The sequence below is a fragment of the Ictalurus furcatus genome, chromosome 23 (genome assembly GCF_023375685.1).
Source record: "Ictalurus furcatus strain D&B chromosome 23, Billie_1.0, whole genome shotgun sequence".
Lineage (NCBI taxonomy): Eukaryota > Metazoa > Chordata > Actinopteri > Siluriformes > Ictaluridae > Ictalurus > Ictalurus furcatus.
The window spans coordinates 14285186-14306092 of record NC_071277.1 but is presented as its reverse complement, the minus strand read 5'-3'; the positions used below and the strand labels follow the sequence as shown (position 1 = coordinate 14306092).

The window sequence follows — 20907 nt, the reverse complement described above, 5'->3', positions numbered from 1 at the left end:
AGAACATCTAAATTAATGAGTGAGGCACACATACAGTATGGTTTAAAAGTCCATTAACCAACCATCCATTTCTCAAATAAGATGACATTCTTTTTCCCATAATACACTATAATAATATACTAATATATACATTTTATATTTATTTCCTGAAAGCAGTAGTGATCATAATGCATACAATATAGCAAACAACACCAAGTGATATCAATAAAAGAAATTGTGTCTTATCCATGCATGGTTATTGAATGAAATTTGGAAATTGGAAAAATTTAACCAATTGTGTAAACAACATTTCAAATTAATTAATTGATTAATTAATTAATATAAAAATATATCTAATTAAATGCACTCTCTCACCTGTACAACCTCATCGTCCTCCTCTAACAGACCCTCCAACACATCTGTGGCCATCTGAGGAGAGAAATCCCATTCATTTTTACAGTTTCCTCTTGTTTACTTATTAACATTAACAATAACGTTATATTACATCTCTTGTTGGACCACAGCGCTGTCAAATTCTTTATTCTGATTGGTCAGGAGGTGCCAAAAGTTGATTAATTTTCTACAAAAGCATGGCTTGGGCCGTGGTTCTAGCTGCAAGGCTTATCATTTCCATAGTAAAAGCTTACACAGGGACTTGTTTGGCAGAGACTCCATATAAACATAAACATCGTTGTTTGAGGGAATGTTTATTCAGCATTTTTGAGAGGAGTCTCAATTTTAATAACTTTATGTAATTTTAAATGCCATGTAACTGCTTTATCAATATTTTAAGAGCATATTATGCACAATGATCTTGTGGTTTAACAAGTATAGAATAGGGACATTATAAACTGATACATAAAAGTAAGTGAAATATAGTGACTTGTGAAAAATGAGATCTTGTAAATAGTGCATACAGTGCATTCCATAAACAACTGGTCAGTGACAATTAATTTGAAATGAAACAACTATGAGGTGAAGTGCAGAATGTCAACTTTAATTTCTGGATATTTATATATAATCTTTATTAGGTCAAACAAAAGTCTGTCTATTAAAGTCTGTCCACTCTGCAGACATCTTGGCAACATGCCCAGGTAGTTATTGCTCGTCATACATGACTAGACTAATATCTAACTGAAGGGGGAGAGACTCTAAATCTCAAACAAATCTCAATGCAGATATTTCAAACGCGGTTTTGATGTGATATTTGTCTCCAAAGGTTAAATAAAAAAGTTCAAATTGCCCCAACTACTGAGCATGCATCTCTAGAACAACAAGGGAACAAATACTTTACGACACCAACCAACTTTACAGATCGGAATGTAATCCTCCAACAAGAAAGTAGGCTGAATCCAAAATAGTTTTCTGGCCATTTAGTATTCGTCTTGCAACTCATCTTGGGAGCTGTCTTGCCTGAAGTTTTGCCAGTCTGGCTGTTATATTTAATTTCAATGACAGTTCACAAATCCGTCTGAGTTGAAGACGCATTAGCAAATAAATTAGCCAGGACTCTACTTGTTAAGGTATCAGGAACATATGTGAAGCTGCTCTATTACATGCTTGGTTGTCTGTAGCTAATCCACAATAAATCATATAGCCTCTGGATTATCTTCATGGAGAGAAAATTAAAGGATAAAGACACTGTTATAAGGGCTTTTATAATGCTGGTTAAAAAAAAAACAAAAACAGTCTGCAGCTGAAGCATCTTCTCTGTCTGCATTAATGTAAGAATCTGATGTTGTGCTTTTCCTCTTTACGCCTTTGGCTAATTGTAGTTATTAACTACAGGACTTACACTGTACAGCTCTATGTTTTGTGTCAACCCAGTCATTTTTAAATCAGTTACTGCCACTTCTGATGAAGTGTGGTTGAACATGGAGGCATAATAATACTAAATAATCTTATGACGACTGTTTGTAGTACTCATAATACACAAAAATAACAGACAGCAAACTGAAAATACCAATAGAAATAGCTGTCTAATTGTCCAGTTACTAGTAAAATCATCCCTGAAGTTGTGCGACTATACAACCAGTCGAAAGTTTGGAGACGCTTGACTGAAATGTTTCTCATGATCTTAAAAATTTTTTGATCTGAAGGTGTATGATTAAATGTTTGAAATTTGTGTTGTAGACAAAAATATAATTGTGCCAACATAGTCATTTCTTTCATTAGAAAACAAACATTTTATTTACAAAAAATATATATATTTTTTTCAAATGGATGACTTGGTGCGAAATATTCCAAAAAGCAGCCAATAAGTGTCCAGCATAGGTGGGAACTCCTTTAATACTGTATAAAAAGCATCTCAGGGGGATTCCAAGAAATCGGTTGAGAAAATGCCAAGAATACATTTCTGAAAATTCTAGGCAAAAAGGGTGTCTACTTTGAAGATTCTAAAATATTAAATTATTTTGATTTATTTTGGATTTTTTATCACAACATAATTCCCATAGTTCCATTTGTATTATTCCAGAACTTACATGACTTTATTGTTATTCTAAAATGTAGAGAAAAAAAATTAAATAAATAAAGAATGAGCGTGTCTACATTTTGACTGGTAGTGTATATATGCTGGTATGTTTAGTTCATTTCCGATGTGTTGGATGTAAATTCCACATGTAGAAATACAATAGCACAACTTTTCAAAACCTAGCCATGATTCTTTCAACATTTCTATAAACAGTCTGGCACTGAAGAAATGTCTGCTTCCCACTTGTGCTGGATCAAGTGCTATTTTATAAGCTGCTGAATAATGAGAGTGGAAGCCATATTGTTAGGTTAAACTATTAATAAATTTAAAAAATTAATTTAGAGGCATGAACTATACACAGGTAAATGCAATCAATATGGAGCCCAGAAAATCAACTTACGTACCTGTGCAAGGCAACTTGTAAATATTGACATATCTTTTGAACTTAAGTCACCAACTCAAATGTGGCCATAGTTATTATATTTTTAAATTCAATCACGGCTTTCTGACGTCATTTCCCTTTTCCTTATTCAGACACAGTGTGCTCCAGATATGCACATGAGGTCACATGGTACAAAAGTTTATGGTCATTGGTCATTAGGGGAGTTCAAAGCAATCAAATTTCTTTGAGAAATGAATTAAGATCGCTTTTTAAACAATGATTTTCATACAACCAAAGAACATATAGAACATTAACAATAGTTACCAGAGATTGGAATATTGATTGTATTCAAATAAATCATGTAGTGAATGTGCATTCCTGCCCTCTTTTGATTATGCCACATGTGGTCACCTTTACAGAATATTTGCTTTACAGTAGTTGATGGACACATGCAGTTAGTACCATTTTTATACCACTTTAAAAATCCTTTTAAAATTTGCAAGAAAAGGGAGAAAAGAGTGGGTAAGTGTGAGTCTGTGAGAGATGCAGAAAAGAAGAAAGAAAGCAGGGAGCATCACTCAGTGGTAACATAATTTAAGGTACTGACCAGCCAACTTACGATCCTGCAAGGCCATAAAATTTGGTCTGGGCTTAATAACAGCATATTTAGTGTGACACTTCTGACAGATCCAATCTACCAGAACTGCATTACCACCCTCCCTGGTATGTGCTGGTTTAAGTCAGTGTGTGTGTGTGTTTGTTTGTGTGTGTGTGTAAGAACTTGTTCACAGCCATATAGAAATGTGCAAGCTCATACACAATGAATTTCACAACATTAATCAAAGACAACATGGCTACATGGCTGCCACAGAGAGCTAGAAAAGTCCTCAATTAAATTTAGCCTTTGGAATTAGGAGCCAAAATAATTACTTTAGGGACTAATCTTTATTCACACACACACACACTCTGGTTGCATTACAGCTCCCCATGCTGACACTCAAAAGATGTTGCTGATAAAAGTGGGACAAAAAAACCTGACGCAAGAGAGCAACAGGGAACTGATCATAGGAGACACCCAAATTGAATGTCTAAATCTGTTTTAAAGCCCTTTAAAATGTATGCGGTTATAAATTTAACACTCAATTTCTTTCAAGATCACCAGAGTTGATAATGAATTGTGAATATAGTCCCTGTGAGCCACTATAGTTATAGCATCGTATTTAGAGTTGAGTTACATGAACGTAGTGTTCTCAAATCTGACTGGTCAGAAGGTGTTGATTAATTTTCTTTAATTGTGCAGGCTGTAATTCAAATTACATTAAGTAATTATATTAATGTAAGTACATTTAAGTTTTATATTATACCTGTTCTAACATATTATAAATTCTATAGTAGCAGCTCATTCACAGGAACTTGTATTGTGGACATACACCGATCAGCCATAACATTAAAACCACTTGCCTAACATGTCCACCTTGTGCCTCTGAAACAGCTCTGACCATGGTCCAGTGCCCATTGTAGGTGCTTTCGGTGGTGGACAGGGGTCAGCATGGGCACTCTTACCAGTCTCCGGCTACGTAGCCCTATATGCATCAAGCTGAGGTGCACTGTGTGTTCTGCCCCTTTTCTATCACAGCTAGCATTAAGTTTTTAACCAGACTGGCTAGCCGTCACTCCCCATATGCCTCAATGAGCCTCAGGAACCCATGATCCTGTTGCCGGTTCACTGGTTTTCCTTCCATGGACCACTTTTGGTAGGTACTAACCACTGCATACTGGGAACACCCCACAAGACCTGCTGGTTTTGCTCTGTCATCTAGACATCACAATTTGGCCCATGTTAAAGTCGCTCAGATCCTTACCCTTGACCATTTTACCTGCTTCCAACACATCAACTTCGAGAACTTACTGTTCACTTGATGCCTAATATATCCCACTCCTTGACAGGTGCCATTGTAACGAGATAATCAATGTTATTCACTTCACCTGTCAGTGGTTTTAATGCTATGACTGAATGGTGTATAATAATAATAATTGGATTATAAAATTGTTATTTAACAAAGAACAACATATTGTTGATATAGTGAAGCTTATAACATTTACGGAAGGAGTCTCCAGCGTCAACACTTTATTACATTCAGTAAGTATTACAAACAGAAAAACTATTTAGGACTTTGTACGAGAAACTGTATTTTTTCTCGTATAACTTCAAGAAAGAAGAGAAAAGAAAATGGCAGTTTATAGCTGTGATAAAAAGAAATAACTTGTTTAGATGATGTTTCACAATATTAAATGTAAAGTGTAAATGGTTAAAATGCACGACGTTAACATTAAAATTAATAAAGAAAGAACTGCGATAGTTGGCAAATTGCTGTGGTATAAAAGGACAAAAAAATTTGGGACATGCTGTTATATGAAAATAATCAAATTTGTTTCACATCCACATGACCCTGTCATTAATTAATTTTCTATAACAGCATGCTCTGTCATTTTTAACCCTTAATTATTTACACACAAATTCATGCACTGATTAAACAGTGTTGTCACATTGTTTCATTTGCTTGGTGGTTGGTTAGACTGGTTTAAAATAACATTTTGGTGCTATCCTATAAACTACACTAGAGAATGTTAAGAAACGGCCATTAGCTTCATCAAATCTGCCATGTTGAGTCCCTACAGAGTTTTTTGTGATTGTTGAAGCCAAAAATGCTTGATTTTCCTGTGGCATTTTTGTGGGAAACTACTTGAATTCGTGAAGTTGCAACTGCACAAAATAGTTTTCACGGTCTTTCGCAGTGAAGTTTTTTTTTTGGTAAATAAGACCTTTTAGCTGTACTCTGTTTGACACAAGTAAATCGAAGAGGGCTTTTACTGAACGAATGCACGTTGTGAGGTCACATGATGCATCTTGGCCGAAATCTGTGAAAATCTGCGGTAATATTGCGGAGATTGCTTGACTTTGCATTAATTTCTGCCATTGCAAAATCCTGGAGGGACTGAGTGTTTATATCAAGTTACAGCAAACATGCCTTTTCATCCAGGAGGTTAAATACACAGACCGCTTTACTTTTAATCTCAGGACTCAAATATTATGGCATCGAGGGGGTAAAAGAAATTCAAAAATCATATGAGACCATGTGTAATTTAAAGCACGATTGCACACAGGGAGAGTAAGTTAGTGATGAAAAAGTAACATATAATTGCTATTTGTCTGAGTATGAACACATTAATATTAATAGGAGAGTTCTGTGACTTGGAGACCTCTTATCTCTTTAAACAAGTGCCCTTTCTTATTTGCAATCTGGGAACCGAGTGATATTTTAACATTCTGATTCATTTTGTGAGTGGATCTAAAAAGAAGCAGCATGAACTTTGCATTCATGAGAGTGATGTGAGGCCTAACAGCATGTGCTATAACTTTTCTGTTGATCACTGCGTGGTGGTGAATCTTCAAGACCACATGAGCACTGCATACAGCCAAAACCTGGGAGTAATGTATTCTAAAGATTCTTGTTTAAGCACCTCATTTTAATTTCTCTTAGATAGCTAAAGGGCTGTGCTAGCTCAGTGATACCAGTCTGTTCTGGTTACTGGATGTTCTGAGATTTGATCTTACAACCTTCCAAAGAGCTACTGCTGCCTTGAATCTTAAATAATGAGCATTTCTTATAAATAGGAAAGTTCTTATAAATAAGAAATGCACAACACTAGTCAGGGGTGGATTTGGCATTTCTGGGCTGTGTGATTTTAATCTCTACTCCTGGGGCCTCATTTATCAACCGTGTGTAGCCATAGTTTTGTGCGCAAACTGCATGTACGTACGTTTCTATGCAATGAATGGGATTGATCAAGTATTGCTTATGTGTGAGGTTGTGCGTACATTTCTGCACACTCCTGACCATGGGTAATGTCAGAAAACTGACTATAATATCAGCATAATTAAGAGAGTAATTACTGATTTTGGTGCTCACAAGATGCAGACAGATAACACAGACAGAATGTACAATAAAATCGTTCAAATTAAAAAACTGAAGATCGATCGGGATTATGACTTGTTTGAAAATTTGGCTCATGCAGCTTTGCGGAGGGAATGTGTTTTTTAGCATCACTGGAAACTCAATGTTGAGAGTGAGGATTGGATCATCAGTCAATTTAATTTGCGCAGTGCAGTTTTACTTGATCTCTGTTCCAATGCTTTTAGCTTCAGGTACATTTCAAAGAGAAATTGGAAAAGGTACTGGCATTTCTCAACCAACTATGAGTTGAATAAATTCTTACTTTCATTCATGTCACCCACACTGCAATACATTACATTTCTGAAACCAGCAGCAAAATGACAAAGTTTCATGTCATTGCAGAGTTTCTATAATATAACTGGGGAAATAGAATGCACACACATACTTATAAAATACAAATATTTTTAAATAATTTATATATGTTCTTGACAAACTACTCATTAAAGTGCTGAATAAACTATTTCTGTTCTGCTCTACCTCATGCAACAGAATCTATAGTTCACTGTCAGTGAAATTCATCTTCATAGACCTTTTGACATGTTCCATGTTGTATGAAACAAGCTGCACCGCAAGCAGGCTACTGTGCTTTTTAAAAGGAAGTTGTTTACTATATATGCCGATTTGAATGCGTTTCTTTATGCATAAGCACATCAATTTAGAATATTTATCAATGGCCACTGCATACAGCTGTGTACACACGTGAAACACCAATTTTCTTGTGCACACTGGCAGGTCTTATGCACTAACAGCGCTGTTGAATTCTCAATTCTGATTGGCTGACAAACGTTTTGAGGTGTGCAATTTTTCAGTAAATGCACAGCTAAAGTAGTTCCAGTCAGGTCATCACCACATTACAGTTCCATATCACTTCGCCGAATTCACTGAACTAACGGAAAAGTCAGCCTACATGTACTGTGCACCACAACACACAGATCTAACAACAAACAAAATGACATGAAATATGTAAGGAATAATTGATGACGGGGCCATTGAATTATTAGAAAAATAACGTGCACCTGAGATGGCAATGCGGTCACGAGGCGAAGCAGAGGCTTGAACCATTAACATCCAGTTATTTGAGAGAGAGAGAGAAAGAGAGAGAGCAAGAAATAAAGAAAGAGAGTGCAAGAGAGCATGTGTGATAAGCTGACCATGTATCAACATTTATTTATTTATTTGTTGTATTTTCTGTAGTAATAAAAAACAAAAAACCCTGTGAACAAGTAGGCTTATCGATATTTATTTATTTGTTCTATTTTTATATATCAGCATAAAACGAAAAAACAAACAAACTGTGAACTCTCTCTCTAATAATTGCAAATCAATGGCTCATACTACTCATACATACTCATACTAGCTCTAAAATGATGTTTTGGAATTAGCAACAGAGGCTTGAGATGGGATGCTTAATAAATTAGTTCCACACACGAGTGTTTTAAGCACAAAAATCTGACAAATGTCTTGAAATAAATCATCTGAACAATGTCTTGAGGTGTTGTAACTGTGGTATAAGTGGAATTGACTCCGGTCCATTGAATTGTTAGAAAATAATGCACACCCGAGGTGTAACAACCACATTGCCACCTCAGGGTGTGCATCTGCTTTGATAAATGCCAGGTCTGCATTTGCATGGTGCACTATGCTTTTTTCACACTCTTTTAAATGGCTGTGAAAATTGATCCACGAATGAAATCCATGGCTAAAAGCAAATTTGCTTGCTCTTTCAACGACTGCAGAAGCGCAACAGAAGCAAAACCCAGAATAGCTGCTCAGTGAATAAACTTGCCAATTCCAATTTATATTCTCTCCATTTTTCATTTATATGTGCTAACTGTCCACAGTAAATCGATGAGGGATTTTGTCACCATTTTAAGGAGAATCAAAATCCTTTATTTTAACTGGCCCACGTTTGACAATTTCATAATCGTATTGGTCAGTGAACTTTTCTGGCCAATGTGCCCTAGTCAGAAAGAATGATAAAGATAGTTTCACTTACCACATAATCTAGCATTAATTGCTGTGACTGTAAAATCTCATTGGAAACAGTAGGACAAAAACTATCAAGTTCAGCCACAGGTACAGTTTCTTCATCTGCCCTCCTTCTCCTCAGATTTTTTTGCTGCTGCAAAGAAATTACTGAGCTTTGCCAAGCTCCTCCCCTCACTGCTGTGATATGAGCATTTTAATGGTTGCTTGCAAGAGCGCTGATTAGGTAAAAAATTAAAAGAAAGACTGCATTAATTCATTTTATTCAGCCATCCACTTGTGCTAGGTTAGGGCCTCCCTGTTGTATTTGTGTGGTGGTAAAGATTGCCACTGATGCTAGTGCATCATGGTGGGACAAAATTTAAAAGGGTTATAAACAGAGAGGTTTGAAAAAGTCCCTAAAAAAACATACGAATAAAGTCAGACAGGAGAGTAAAATTTAAACCTGACACAAAAAGGGAAAAGTGGAGGTTATATTCTAAATTGCACACTTAACTTTTGTATGGCCCTAACTGACCCAGGCAATCAAAGCCCATTGGCAGATTATATTTACTGCCTGACACCTGACACCATTACACAGCCACAGTATGAATAAATGACCTTTAGAGCAACTTAGGAATCTTCAGACTGTTCAACAGCATTGTGCATTATGTGATATTTTCATATTGCCGTTAATCAATAAGAACATACTTTTTGGATCTATATTTAGTAGGAATTGAACAAATATGAATTCTTACTACTTGACCAGTCTTTACATAAATAAAGTAAAAACATTCAGAACATTACTATTTTAAGTTATTTTATTAGTGCAGTTAAATGTTGATAAACAACAGCAAACAACTCATCAAACTGCACTTCATTTGCCGTGTAATGGAGGATCAGATGGAAGCAATTGCAGGTAAGGCAGCTTTAATATAATGTCAACAAACCAAATCATAGAGAAAAATCGTAAACAGTAGTCAGGCAAGGGTCAGGCGATCAGACATACAGACTGGAGTAGAATGGGCAGAAAATCGGAGTTCGAGAACAACCAAAATCAAAAACCAGAAAAGCAATAATAAACAATGGCTTGGTAACGTCAGAGACAAAAGCTACTGAGTGTATACTTCGACTACTAAGTCTTTGTGAATGAAAAGTCTCTTATAAAGGGTGGTGTGTGGGTGTGTAATAGGCAACAGGTGTGTGTGATTAGAACTCCGGAGATTATGAATGTGCCTGTGTGCTGGGTTGGGAATTGTAGTCCGTGGCGGCCATGTTAGTAGGCTGACGTGTGTTCTGGGAATAGGAGTCCCTGGTTAGCTGTGATATGAAATCAGTTAAAGACTACAAATTACATTTCCGGCTTCAAGCTACATTTAAGAAAATAAATAAATTATACAATAAATGTACAAAATAATAAATCTGTGTATCACATTACACAATTTAAGATTTATATTTAAGATATTTAACAATTCTTAAAATGCACTAATGTGGATGATTTCGTGGCTCATCTGAAACTGAGAGCATGCAGCATGGAAGCTCATGTCTCTCAACAGATTCCTCCTTCTAACTCAAAGATTGACCTAGTATACTAGGTCTACAGCAGCTTCTGGGAGGTTTTTTCTGCCATGTTCAACTCTGGCCTCAGTAACATGGGACAGTTGTTCCATCTAAAACTGTTCCAGATAAGTAGCCTGGGTCTGTGCAGCTCCATCTGCAACCAGAATTGGACTTTCTGTCTAACAGAGCCAAGACAGTAAGAATTGGTAACAAGACATAACCACACTCGGGAACACCCCAGGGCTACTGTCTGTTCACCCGACTGTGCAAAAATTTCACAGACGACTCCACAGTGATCAGGCTCATACCCAACAATGATGAGTCTCCTGACAGGCTAGAGATTCTTGACCTGTCCACAACAACAATCTGGCTCTGAATGTCAGAAAACATAAATGGCTAGTTGATACACCGATCAGCATCAGCTATGAAAAGTAGCTTTAGATCAGCTGTCAGAATCCATATCTCAGTCCTTAAACACCGGCAGCATCTTCAAACATGCAAAACAGCATCTGTTCTTTCTGAGGAGATTTAAGAACTTTGGGACAAACACAACGATTCAACGATTACTGGTGCACAACAGAGACTGGGTGAATCACAATATGATTCGGAAATCAGAGCAGACATGACCAAAGGACTGTGAGAGCTGCATCAAAATTGACCAGCACAGATATCTCACAACTCCAATAGGTCTATTTAACCAGATGCAAGATGAGAGCCCAGTCTATAATCATGGACTCCTCTCATCCAGCAAACACCTCCACAGCACCACAGCACACACTTCCCAGCACAGGAACAGCTTCTTCCCTCACGCTATAATGATTCTCAACATCAGGCTTTAACGCTAGCTCTTTCAACCTTGCTAGACCAAGCCTCTCATGCAATAAACCGCTCATCTTATATATTGCGTCTTTATATATATATATATAACTTTTCCCAGCATACAACGTGCAATTGACTGTTGATTTTCAGACTAAGAAAGTACATTTAGCCTACTATTCGTTACCATTTGCCTTTCTGTTTTTTCCACTGCCCTAACTAGTCTCCCCACAGCAGTGATTAGTGAATGAATTAGAATGAATCTAGTTTATGCAACACCTAATATTTAATATAGAATTATACCATACTGTATTAATGTTGCATTGCTGAAACAAAAACAATTCTTGGTAATGGACTAAGACTGTGCTGTTAAAGCAAATACTGTATCGCTCTCATACACACAGCTATTATTAAACACCTCATTAGGGCTAAAAGCTCTTTATTCCTCCACCTCTCTATCATTATCTAATTGCTGTACAGTGCTTCTTTTCCTCCAGAGTTTAATTAAGACCTACTTGTCAAGACATCACTCAGGCCAGCAAAGCTGTTGGCATAGCAACCACCTTTGTAGAGAGGTCACCCTAAGTGAAAAGTACTTAGTGATGTCTGGCATGACTATATATTTTCAACTGCTACCAAAGTTGAAGTAAGAATCAGATGTCTGGGAGTTGCTGCACTCTAGTGTTCAGGGTGATGCAACTAGAATGGTAAACTGCAATGGTAAACTGGGCGGTATACCATGGGACAACTTTGAAGTAGCTCCATCATTGACATTATGCGATACTGGTGCCATCACAACCAGGCCATATAATGTACATTTGCACAACCAGGCTTGATTTGCAACAAGTTATGGAGCTAATAACCTCAATTAACGACTTCAGCACCAGCACAGTTTTACCATTTGGCATATCTGTCCAAGAGGAGCATTGGCTGTTGCTGAAAAATCCAGCTTGGTCCAGGCCAATCTGATCGACGTGTTAGACCATTTTTGACAGCTGGAAAGTTAATTACCATCTTCCTAATTACTTGAGATTTTCTAATTACTAACGGTCATGTTACTTTCTTTAAAACAACTTGTTTATGATGTTGCATTAGTAGCAGTAATTTAGAAACTATTTTCATTTACCAAGTAGGGTTGCTACTTTTTGGTGCTATTAATTGTTCATACACTCTACATTTTCTTTGTCTTGCAGCATAGTACATATTTTATATACTGAATGGACAACAATCTTGGGTCCGCAATGCCACAGTCTCCTCTGCTGGCAATATTGGAAATGGCAAAATAAGACTAAATAAGGCAACTAAAATTGGATGGTGTGGACTTTTATGGCTTAGGAGTCTATACTGCTTTTTTAATATTATTCTTTTTTACTTTATTTTTTTTCTTACTATATTCCCTTTATTTTATGTATTTATTTACTTTATTTTACTTCATTTATAATGTGATATACATTATAACTCAAAAGTTACAGGATGTAATATGCATGGTAGGTCCTGTAATAACAGATGGCCTATGTAATTATGCCCAATGCTAACCCAACAGGTTGACCCAAAGTTGACCGAGTACTGGCCCAGTGTTGGCCCAGGTAGCAATGGCAGTTTGCGTCCTGGATCCAGATTTTGTCTGCTGGGGCAATATTAGCAAAGGAGATTTAAATGTGGCTAAAAGTCTGCTGGCCCTGAAATCAAAATATCATATTTTTCTACAATAACTTTCTTCAATGTCTACTAACGTTAAGTGCTATAAATAAGACTGCACTGCACGTCTTTTGATTTAAAGTGCACCTAGTATGCTTTTTCAGATATTACCTTTCATGTTTCATGTGTGTTACAGAGCTGTTTGTGAAAGTAAAGAGTTTGCAAAGTTTCTAAAATCAAAGCGCATGACAAACGGATTTACTGACTCCCAAAAGAAGGAACCGATTCTGAACAGCCGAAACGAGTCGTTAGTCATTCCAGACTTACTTCCTGTACTAACCTACATAGGTTTGTAACAAAAAAAAACCCGCCTGTAGTCTTCATCGGCTGCTTGCGAACAACGTGTACTTTGACCCGACCTCAAACATTACAGTTGAGTTTGCGTACTGAAATAGTGAGGTTCATGTCTAGAAGACGTTTTCTGCGCTGCAAAATCACTTTGCATGGACTCCCAAAGGATGAGGATGTAAAGCATCAGTGGTTAGAATTCATTTTAAAAAGATACCACAGCAGTTCAACTCCAACTTTCATTTGTGTTCCCGTCATTTCACCGACGAATGCTTCTCAAATCTGGCTGAAGTCAACGCAAGATTTGCGAAATGATTATTCGTTAAAGATGGGGCAACACCCACTTAATTTGGACCAAATTGCACCTCTGGACCACAATCTGTAATTATGTTGTTATCCTTTGTTGTGATGTATGTTGTGATGCGTGGTTTTGTGTTGTATACGTGTACAGCACAGCTGTTAGCCTGTTAGCTGTTAGCCTCTGCTAACCGGCTAACTCACGTTATTGCCAAACTACAGTACGTATAAACTTACCACTGAGAAACATCCTGATCTTGTCCTGCTTGCGATGGTGGTTCGAGCTGATCTATCTATCTACGATGTATCACTATCGGACTCGGGCTCAAATTCATAAGGTCAAACCGACGACATAATTACTGAGCTGAAATTCAGATAAGGTAAGGGGCGTTTCCTTTACGACACGCGCTGTAATGGTAGAGCAATCACAACAGACTGGGACATCTGACCAATCAGAGCAGAGTAGGCTCTCTGAAAGGAGGAGTTTAGAGTGAACAGATCCTTGAGCGAGTCGGTTGTGACACTTGGTGCTGTAATGTAAATTATGAGAAAATGAAAGTGTTTTTTGACCTTGGATGCATGTAAACCTATTGTATGAGACCTCTAAAACAAAATTAGGCACGTTTATATAGCATAATAGGTGAACTTTAAAACTGGCACATATTAATATTGACTTCATGTCAAAATTCAAAATGGCATCTTGTTTCAGAGCCTCTTATTAGTTGAATAGTGATTTGCATATCTGCAGGATGACATTTAAGCAGGCCTATACAAATGCCAATTATATTAGCCTGTGCTAAAAGAAAGTGACGACCAGAGGAATAGAGGCTCATTTGGGGCTTTTGCTCATGTGGGAGCAGATCAGTGGCACACATTTTATATTGTAAAGCTACTCGCGCACCCATTCCTCCTGCAGTTCCATACAAAGCATATTTCCCTGAGCTCTATGTCACCCCAAGTGATATTCTACTTGGTTACCCTTTTGATCTCTTCCACAAATAACAGTTTAAGGTTAATTAATGCCAAATAGAGAAAGGGAAAGAGAAAGGGAGAGAGAGGTTTGAGAGAAAGATTGATCAGGGAGTCTGTCATGCAGCTATAATTACTAATTCTCTGGAGATCTTTATAAAAGTTCAGGTGGCAAACATTTAATTTCAATTCCTTACTTTGGACTGAAAAATCCTGAGTCAGTCCAAAATTCCCCCCACATTCACATCTTTCAATCAATCAAGCATCTAATAACTCCAGTATATGACATATACATGTTGCAATGAAGCTCTTTCTATCAAGACATCCTAATAATATAAGGCTTAGTATAATAAGATTCATAATAGGCTAAGGTAATACTACTCATTTAAATTAAAACGAATTATATATATATATATATATATATATATATATATATATATATATATATATATATATATATATATATATATATAATGTGACACCCCAACACCCAAAGCACATATGTATACATTAAAATAGATACTGTAACTCACTGCTGCTTCTGTGGAGCAATGTAAAGATAAGTCAAAGACAATCTCTCCAGCTAAGCTTAAAAACATTGAAGGCTTTATCTTCATCTCATCAACAGTGATAAGAGCTCTAATGCTGTGTCTCCACACTGAGATAAATATGCACTTTACCTTGGGTGGGTTGTAATCCCAACAGTATAATAAGATTAACATCTAATGCAATGTTTTCGCTACAGAAACATATTTGTGATAAAATAAAGCCTTAAGAAAGATTTTACTAGGCCAGTCTTCTTCCAGATTTCCTGAACACATTGTTCCATTCACAAATACAGGGAAAAGATACACAAAAAATTCAACAGACATAATAAGCAAATTAATGAAGTAATATAAATGTAGCCTGAGTTTCAAGGTGTTTACATAAAGAAACACTTTCATATAATCTTGGCCGACAGATCATTGTAAACAGAAAATTATAACATAAACTGCATGTAGTAATGGGAGCAGACTGAAAGAGTACAGACATGAGCATACTGAGCTCTGTATTACATTATATATGGGCCATTCTACAGAATTCGTGCAAACTGCTGTCCCACAACCAAAAAACACATTTAAAAAGCATTCAAGTATTCAAATCTTAGATGTTTACTAAGAGCCTTCTATTATCTATGGAAACACACAATAATACTTAAAATATCAGTAAGCTTAATATATATATATAAAATCATCATTTATTGGGTACTTTCAAGTGGCAGGTGGCTGTCCTGAACCCTAACCCTAAAATTTCAACTTATGAAACTGCTATTGAAAATAATTTAGCATTTTATTCCATTGTTTTTGAAGTTCAAAAAAATTTTATATTTTCTTTATAAATCATGAAACTTTATGTTAAAAAAAAAACGGTTTATATACATCTATTCACCTGTTCGCTTACTATGTTAAAGTCACAGTTTTATTCCCTCATAGAGTTATAAGTTACACTTAACTAAATTTTGTAGTGTCTCTGGACAAATATCCTAATGTAGATATGCTGATTTTTCTCAAAAGAAAAAAGAAATACATCATTTAGTATGCATTCAAAGTGTACATTGACGCTCACACCATCCATGTTCATTAATCTGCACAAAGGAACAAACTAGGAAAGCCTAGTTGGACATACATGTTATTAAATTCATAATAGCAACCACAGTAAAACAGTGGCGTGTTTAAATATTATATGATTCTGACCTGTCAACCAGGCACAAACATGCCCAGAGCACCACAATAAGCAACACAAAAGCCTAAACTCAAAAGCACCAATCACACATAACTGGAGGATGCCAATTACCCCTGGCAGGCAGTGCAAATAGGCCAGAATAAATAAGCTGCCTGAGAAGAGAGTGAGGAAAAATTAAGAATGTGCCACTGTAAAGCCCAACTGACTGCGAAATCATTCACTACCTGTGTCACACAGACAAGAACCCTCTTCTTACTGAAGCGGCACCAGTGCCAGATTGCACATTGAATGACCCTCACGGTATTTTTCCTCTAGACCAGGGTGTTGGGACAGGTCCTCCAAACCAGAGTGTTGGGACAGGTCCCCCAGATTCAAATGCTGGGATATCTCCTAGATAGACCGCTAGACTGCATGATAGGTTACATTGCATAAGTTGTGTTTGTTTTCTTCTCCATCTCCACCTGCTCATAGCAGCATGTACCACCTATATCATGTTATCAGTCCCAAATGTTCTAGACTTCTAGAGATGGAACAGAAAATATTACTATATACACAAAACTGGGTATATGGTAATTATTAGTAGTTGCATGACAAGAGATTTTTTACTATTTTTTATGATAGTTAAACTGTTTTTTTCTCCAACCTCAACTAGTCAACATCCCCAGAGCAGCAACTAGTGAATGTATAAGTCAACTAGTCTGTACAATCCCTAATTATCTATATGGATATCACACTGTGAATATTTACCATCGTACAATCCCTCTTTTAGATCACAGACATTACATTTTAATATGGTAGAAATTACTTGAAATAGAAATTGCTGTGTTCTGGTGTGCTGCAGAATGTTATTTCACAAAAAGGTGAAACCCCAGATGGAAAATGGCTAACACACTCCAAAGGGAGTCTAAATTTCCACCGTCAAATCTGTGATGCTGCTCACACACACATGCACACTTTAGCCTAATTAAAAATTGATCTGCTTAGCTTGATGTCTATTCTCTTATCTGTATGCCCTCTGCTCTTCCACTTTCTTAACCTGACGCTTTCTTAAAACACTGCTTAAGGCTCAGCCTCCGACAAAGGAAATGTAGATGGATTAGCTTAGATCAAAGGTGGCAGAGACATGATATCTCACACACAGAGTCAAGATTAAGAAGAGCTAGATCGCGATAAATGCATGTTGCAGCCTTACCTGTGGCAGACAGATCAGTAGATAATGATGAATACACAAACAGGAACACATCAACCTACTTTCCCAAAAAAGGAGGTCAAGCCAGGAAAACAATGAAACATTCTTTATGTAACTTAAAATACTGGTTCACCCACAATAAACACACAAAATACTCAGAAAAGAAAATTTAATCAACACATTCAATTCAATTAATATGCAGGAAAGCTCCATCTTTAAACATCTACATTAATTACTCAACAATGTTTTTAATTTTCTACTAGCAGGGTTTCTTGTTAATCAAACAGATTGTAAGGAGTTTAACTAATTTAGAGTAAATAGTGCAGAGTAGTGCACATTAATGCTACACAGTTTTGATTTCTAAAATCTACAGTGAATGGATTTTTATGGGTCCAATTAAGCGGGAAACAGATTATTGTATTAGGAAAGAAAAAGACTGTATAATATGTTCCTGAGCTGATCTGAGTAGACCTGACAATCCTGTAATAGTAAGTCATAGTCAGTGCTGTGTCACAGGTGTTGGGACAGATTTGGTAGCAAATCTGTATGCATAAGTCATATGCCAAATCAGATATGTCAAACATCATCATGCCCCAACTTCAGGTACAAAAGAAGTCTAGATACACAGTGACAGACATGAGGGGGGAGAGTGAGTAAGAAGGGTGTGAGACTAAACAAACCGTATAGGAGTCAGAGAGTGAGAGAATAACTTTTCTCTTGTCAAAACAGGTAAGGCATTTATTTGTAGCTAGTTTGAAGCTAGTGCATGATGCAGTTTATTTATCCTACTTACGTATGGAATTCGTATCTTAACCAGTTCTGAAGAACTCATGATAGCTTGCTTGTGACTAACATTTTTGTATTTCAAACTTAGTTATACATCAGGCTTAGTTGTACATAGTGGTGTAAAGAAAAACAATTGTAATCAGAAAATCATGACAATTGATTTATGCTCCCTGAGTCTTGTGCATGTGTATGTGTGAGAGAGAGAGAGGGCACCTCTGGATCTGAAGAGACTTCAGATTTAACAACCGCTCAGCAGGCAATCTCGACAAAAGCACTGCTAGGTGTCGTGCCGGAAAAAGCACAACAATACTGCTGGGAAGATGGCACAGGTAATGTAATCTATGGAAAGTCTGCAGTTAAAGTTGCAAGAGGTAATGCTTGTTTTAGCTCGTTTCTCCACATTTCTAGTCGAAGGCAATAACTGAAGTAATAGGTTATTTTATTTGTAAGAATATGTGCCCCATAGCATTACTGAAAATGCATACACTATTGCAACACTGGAACAGATACACACATACCAACTCAACTGCATTTTAGAGAAACACGCATCCTCACCTTGCACAAAATATATACAGTATCTCACAAAAGTGAGTACACCCCTCACATTTTTGTAAATATTTGATTATATCTTTTCATGTGACAACACTGAAGAAATGACACTTTGCTACAATGTAATGTAGTGAGTGTACAGCTTGTGTAACAGTGTAAATTTGCTGTCCCCTCAAAATAACTCAACACACAGCCATTAATGTCTAAACCGCTGGCAACAAAACTGAGTACACCCTAAGTGAAAATGTCCAAATTGGGCCCAAAGTGTCAATATTTTGTGTGGCCACCATTATTTTCCAGCACTGCCTTAACCCTCGTGGGCATGTAGCTCACCAGAGCTTCACAGGTTGCCACTGGAGTCCTCTTCCACTCCTCCATGATGACATCATGGAGCTGGTGGATGTTAGAAACCTTGTGCTCCTCCACCTTCAGTTTGAGGATGCCCCACAGATGCTCAATAGGGTTTAGGTCTGGAGACATGCTTGGCCAGTCCATCACCTTCACCCTCAGCTTCTTCAGCAAGGCAGTGGTCGTCTTGGAGGTGTGTTTGGGGTCGTTATCATGCTGGAATACTGCCCTGCGGTCCAGTCTCTGCTTCAGTATGTCACAGTACATGTTGGCATTCATGGTTCCCTCAATGAACTGTAGCTCCCCAGTGCCGGCAGCACTCATGCAGCCCCAGACCATGACACTCCCACCACCATGCTTCACTGTAGGCAAGACACACTTGTCTTTGTACTCCTCACCTGGTTGCCGCCACACACGCTTAACACCATCTGAACCAAATAAGTTTATCTTGGTCTCATCAGACCACAGGACATGGTTCCAGTAATCCATGTCCTTAGTTTGCTTGTCTTCAGCAAACTGTTTGCGCGCTTTCTTGTGCATCATCTTTAGAAGAGGCTTCCTTCTGGGACAACAGCCATGCAGACCAATTTGATGCAGTGTGCGGCGTATGGTCTGAGCACTGACAGGCTGACCCCCCACCCCTTCAACCTCTGAAGCAATGCTGGCAGCACTCATACATCTATTTCCGAAAGACAACCTCTGGATATGACGCTGAGCACGTGACCACTCAACTTCTTTGGTTGACCAGGGCGAGGCCTGTTCTGAGTGGAACCTGTCCTGTTAAACCGCTGTATGGTCTTGGCCACTGTGCTGCAGCTCAGTGTCAGGGTCTTGGCAATCTTCTTATAGCCTAGGCCATCTTTATGTAGAGCAACAATTCTTTTTTTCAGATCCTCAGAGAGTTCTTTGCCATGGGGTGCCATGTTGAACTTCCAGTGACCAGTATGAGGGAGTGTGAGAGCGATTACACCAAATTTAACACACCTGCTCCCCATTCATACCTGAGACCTTGTAACACTAACAAGTCACATGACACCAGGGAGGGAAAGTGGCTAATTGGGCCCAATTTGGACATTTCACTTAGGGGTGTACTCACTTTTGTTGCCAGTGATTTAGACATTAATGGCTGTGTGTTGAGGTGTTTTGAGGGGACAGCAAATTTACACTGTTACACAAGCTTTACACTCACTACTTTACATTGTAGCAAAGTGTCATTTCTTCAGTGTTGTCACATGAAAAGATATAATCAAATATTTACAAAAATGTGAGGGGTGTACTCACTTTTGTGAGATACTGTATATATAAAATGTATAGTGGGAGAATTAATGGAATACCAAGTCAAAATAAACACAGCAAAGAAATGATTGTAAATTATTACGAGGACATATCAGTACGTTTATTTAGATTTAACTGAACTCAGTCATATTAGAACGGACCTGAATCAAATTGTATCTGTGCTCAATCATATCAGATCAGTATTGAAGTGATGTGTATAATTGTGTGAAATTGTATTGTTTTTGTATTGTATAGTCTGAAAGAGCAAGATTCACACCTGTAGTTATATAGTGCTAACACAATATGGATTGTGTAATATTTTTCACAGTGTGAAGAACAAAATACACAGATTAGATAATAAAACACACACTGGCTCTAATTATCAAGCGTAAATATGCAGATCAGGTAATAAAAAATACACACATCAAAAGCGAGCAGATGTGAAAGTTTTGTTTTATATACTGTAGTTGAGTTAGATAGCTAGAGATAGTGGGCTTGCTCGTCTTAACCGGCCTCGGATAAAGCACCTAAACAGCAGTATATTATGAGAATACTGTAGACCAACCAAAAGGTTTTGCCCTTTTACCTGGTACTC

General features: G+C 37.3%; 1 protein-coding gene across 1 annotated transcript in view; it reads right to left on the bottom strand.

Moving 5' to 3' along the window:
- si:dkey-12j5.1 (uncharacterized) overlaps positions 1 to 20907 on the bottom strand; it is an 83846-nt gene that overhangs the window by 16312 nt on the left and 46627 nt on the right. The window contains exon 9 of the mRNA XM_053611137.1: positions 355 to 408. Coding sequence (XP_053467112.1) covers positions 355 to 408 — 54 coding nt within the window. The remainder of the gene's footprint in view (positions 1 to 354; positions 409 to 20907) is intronic.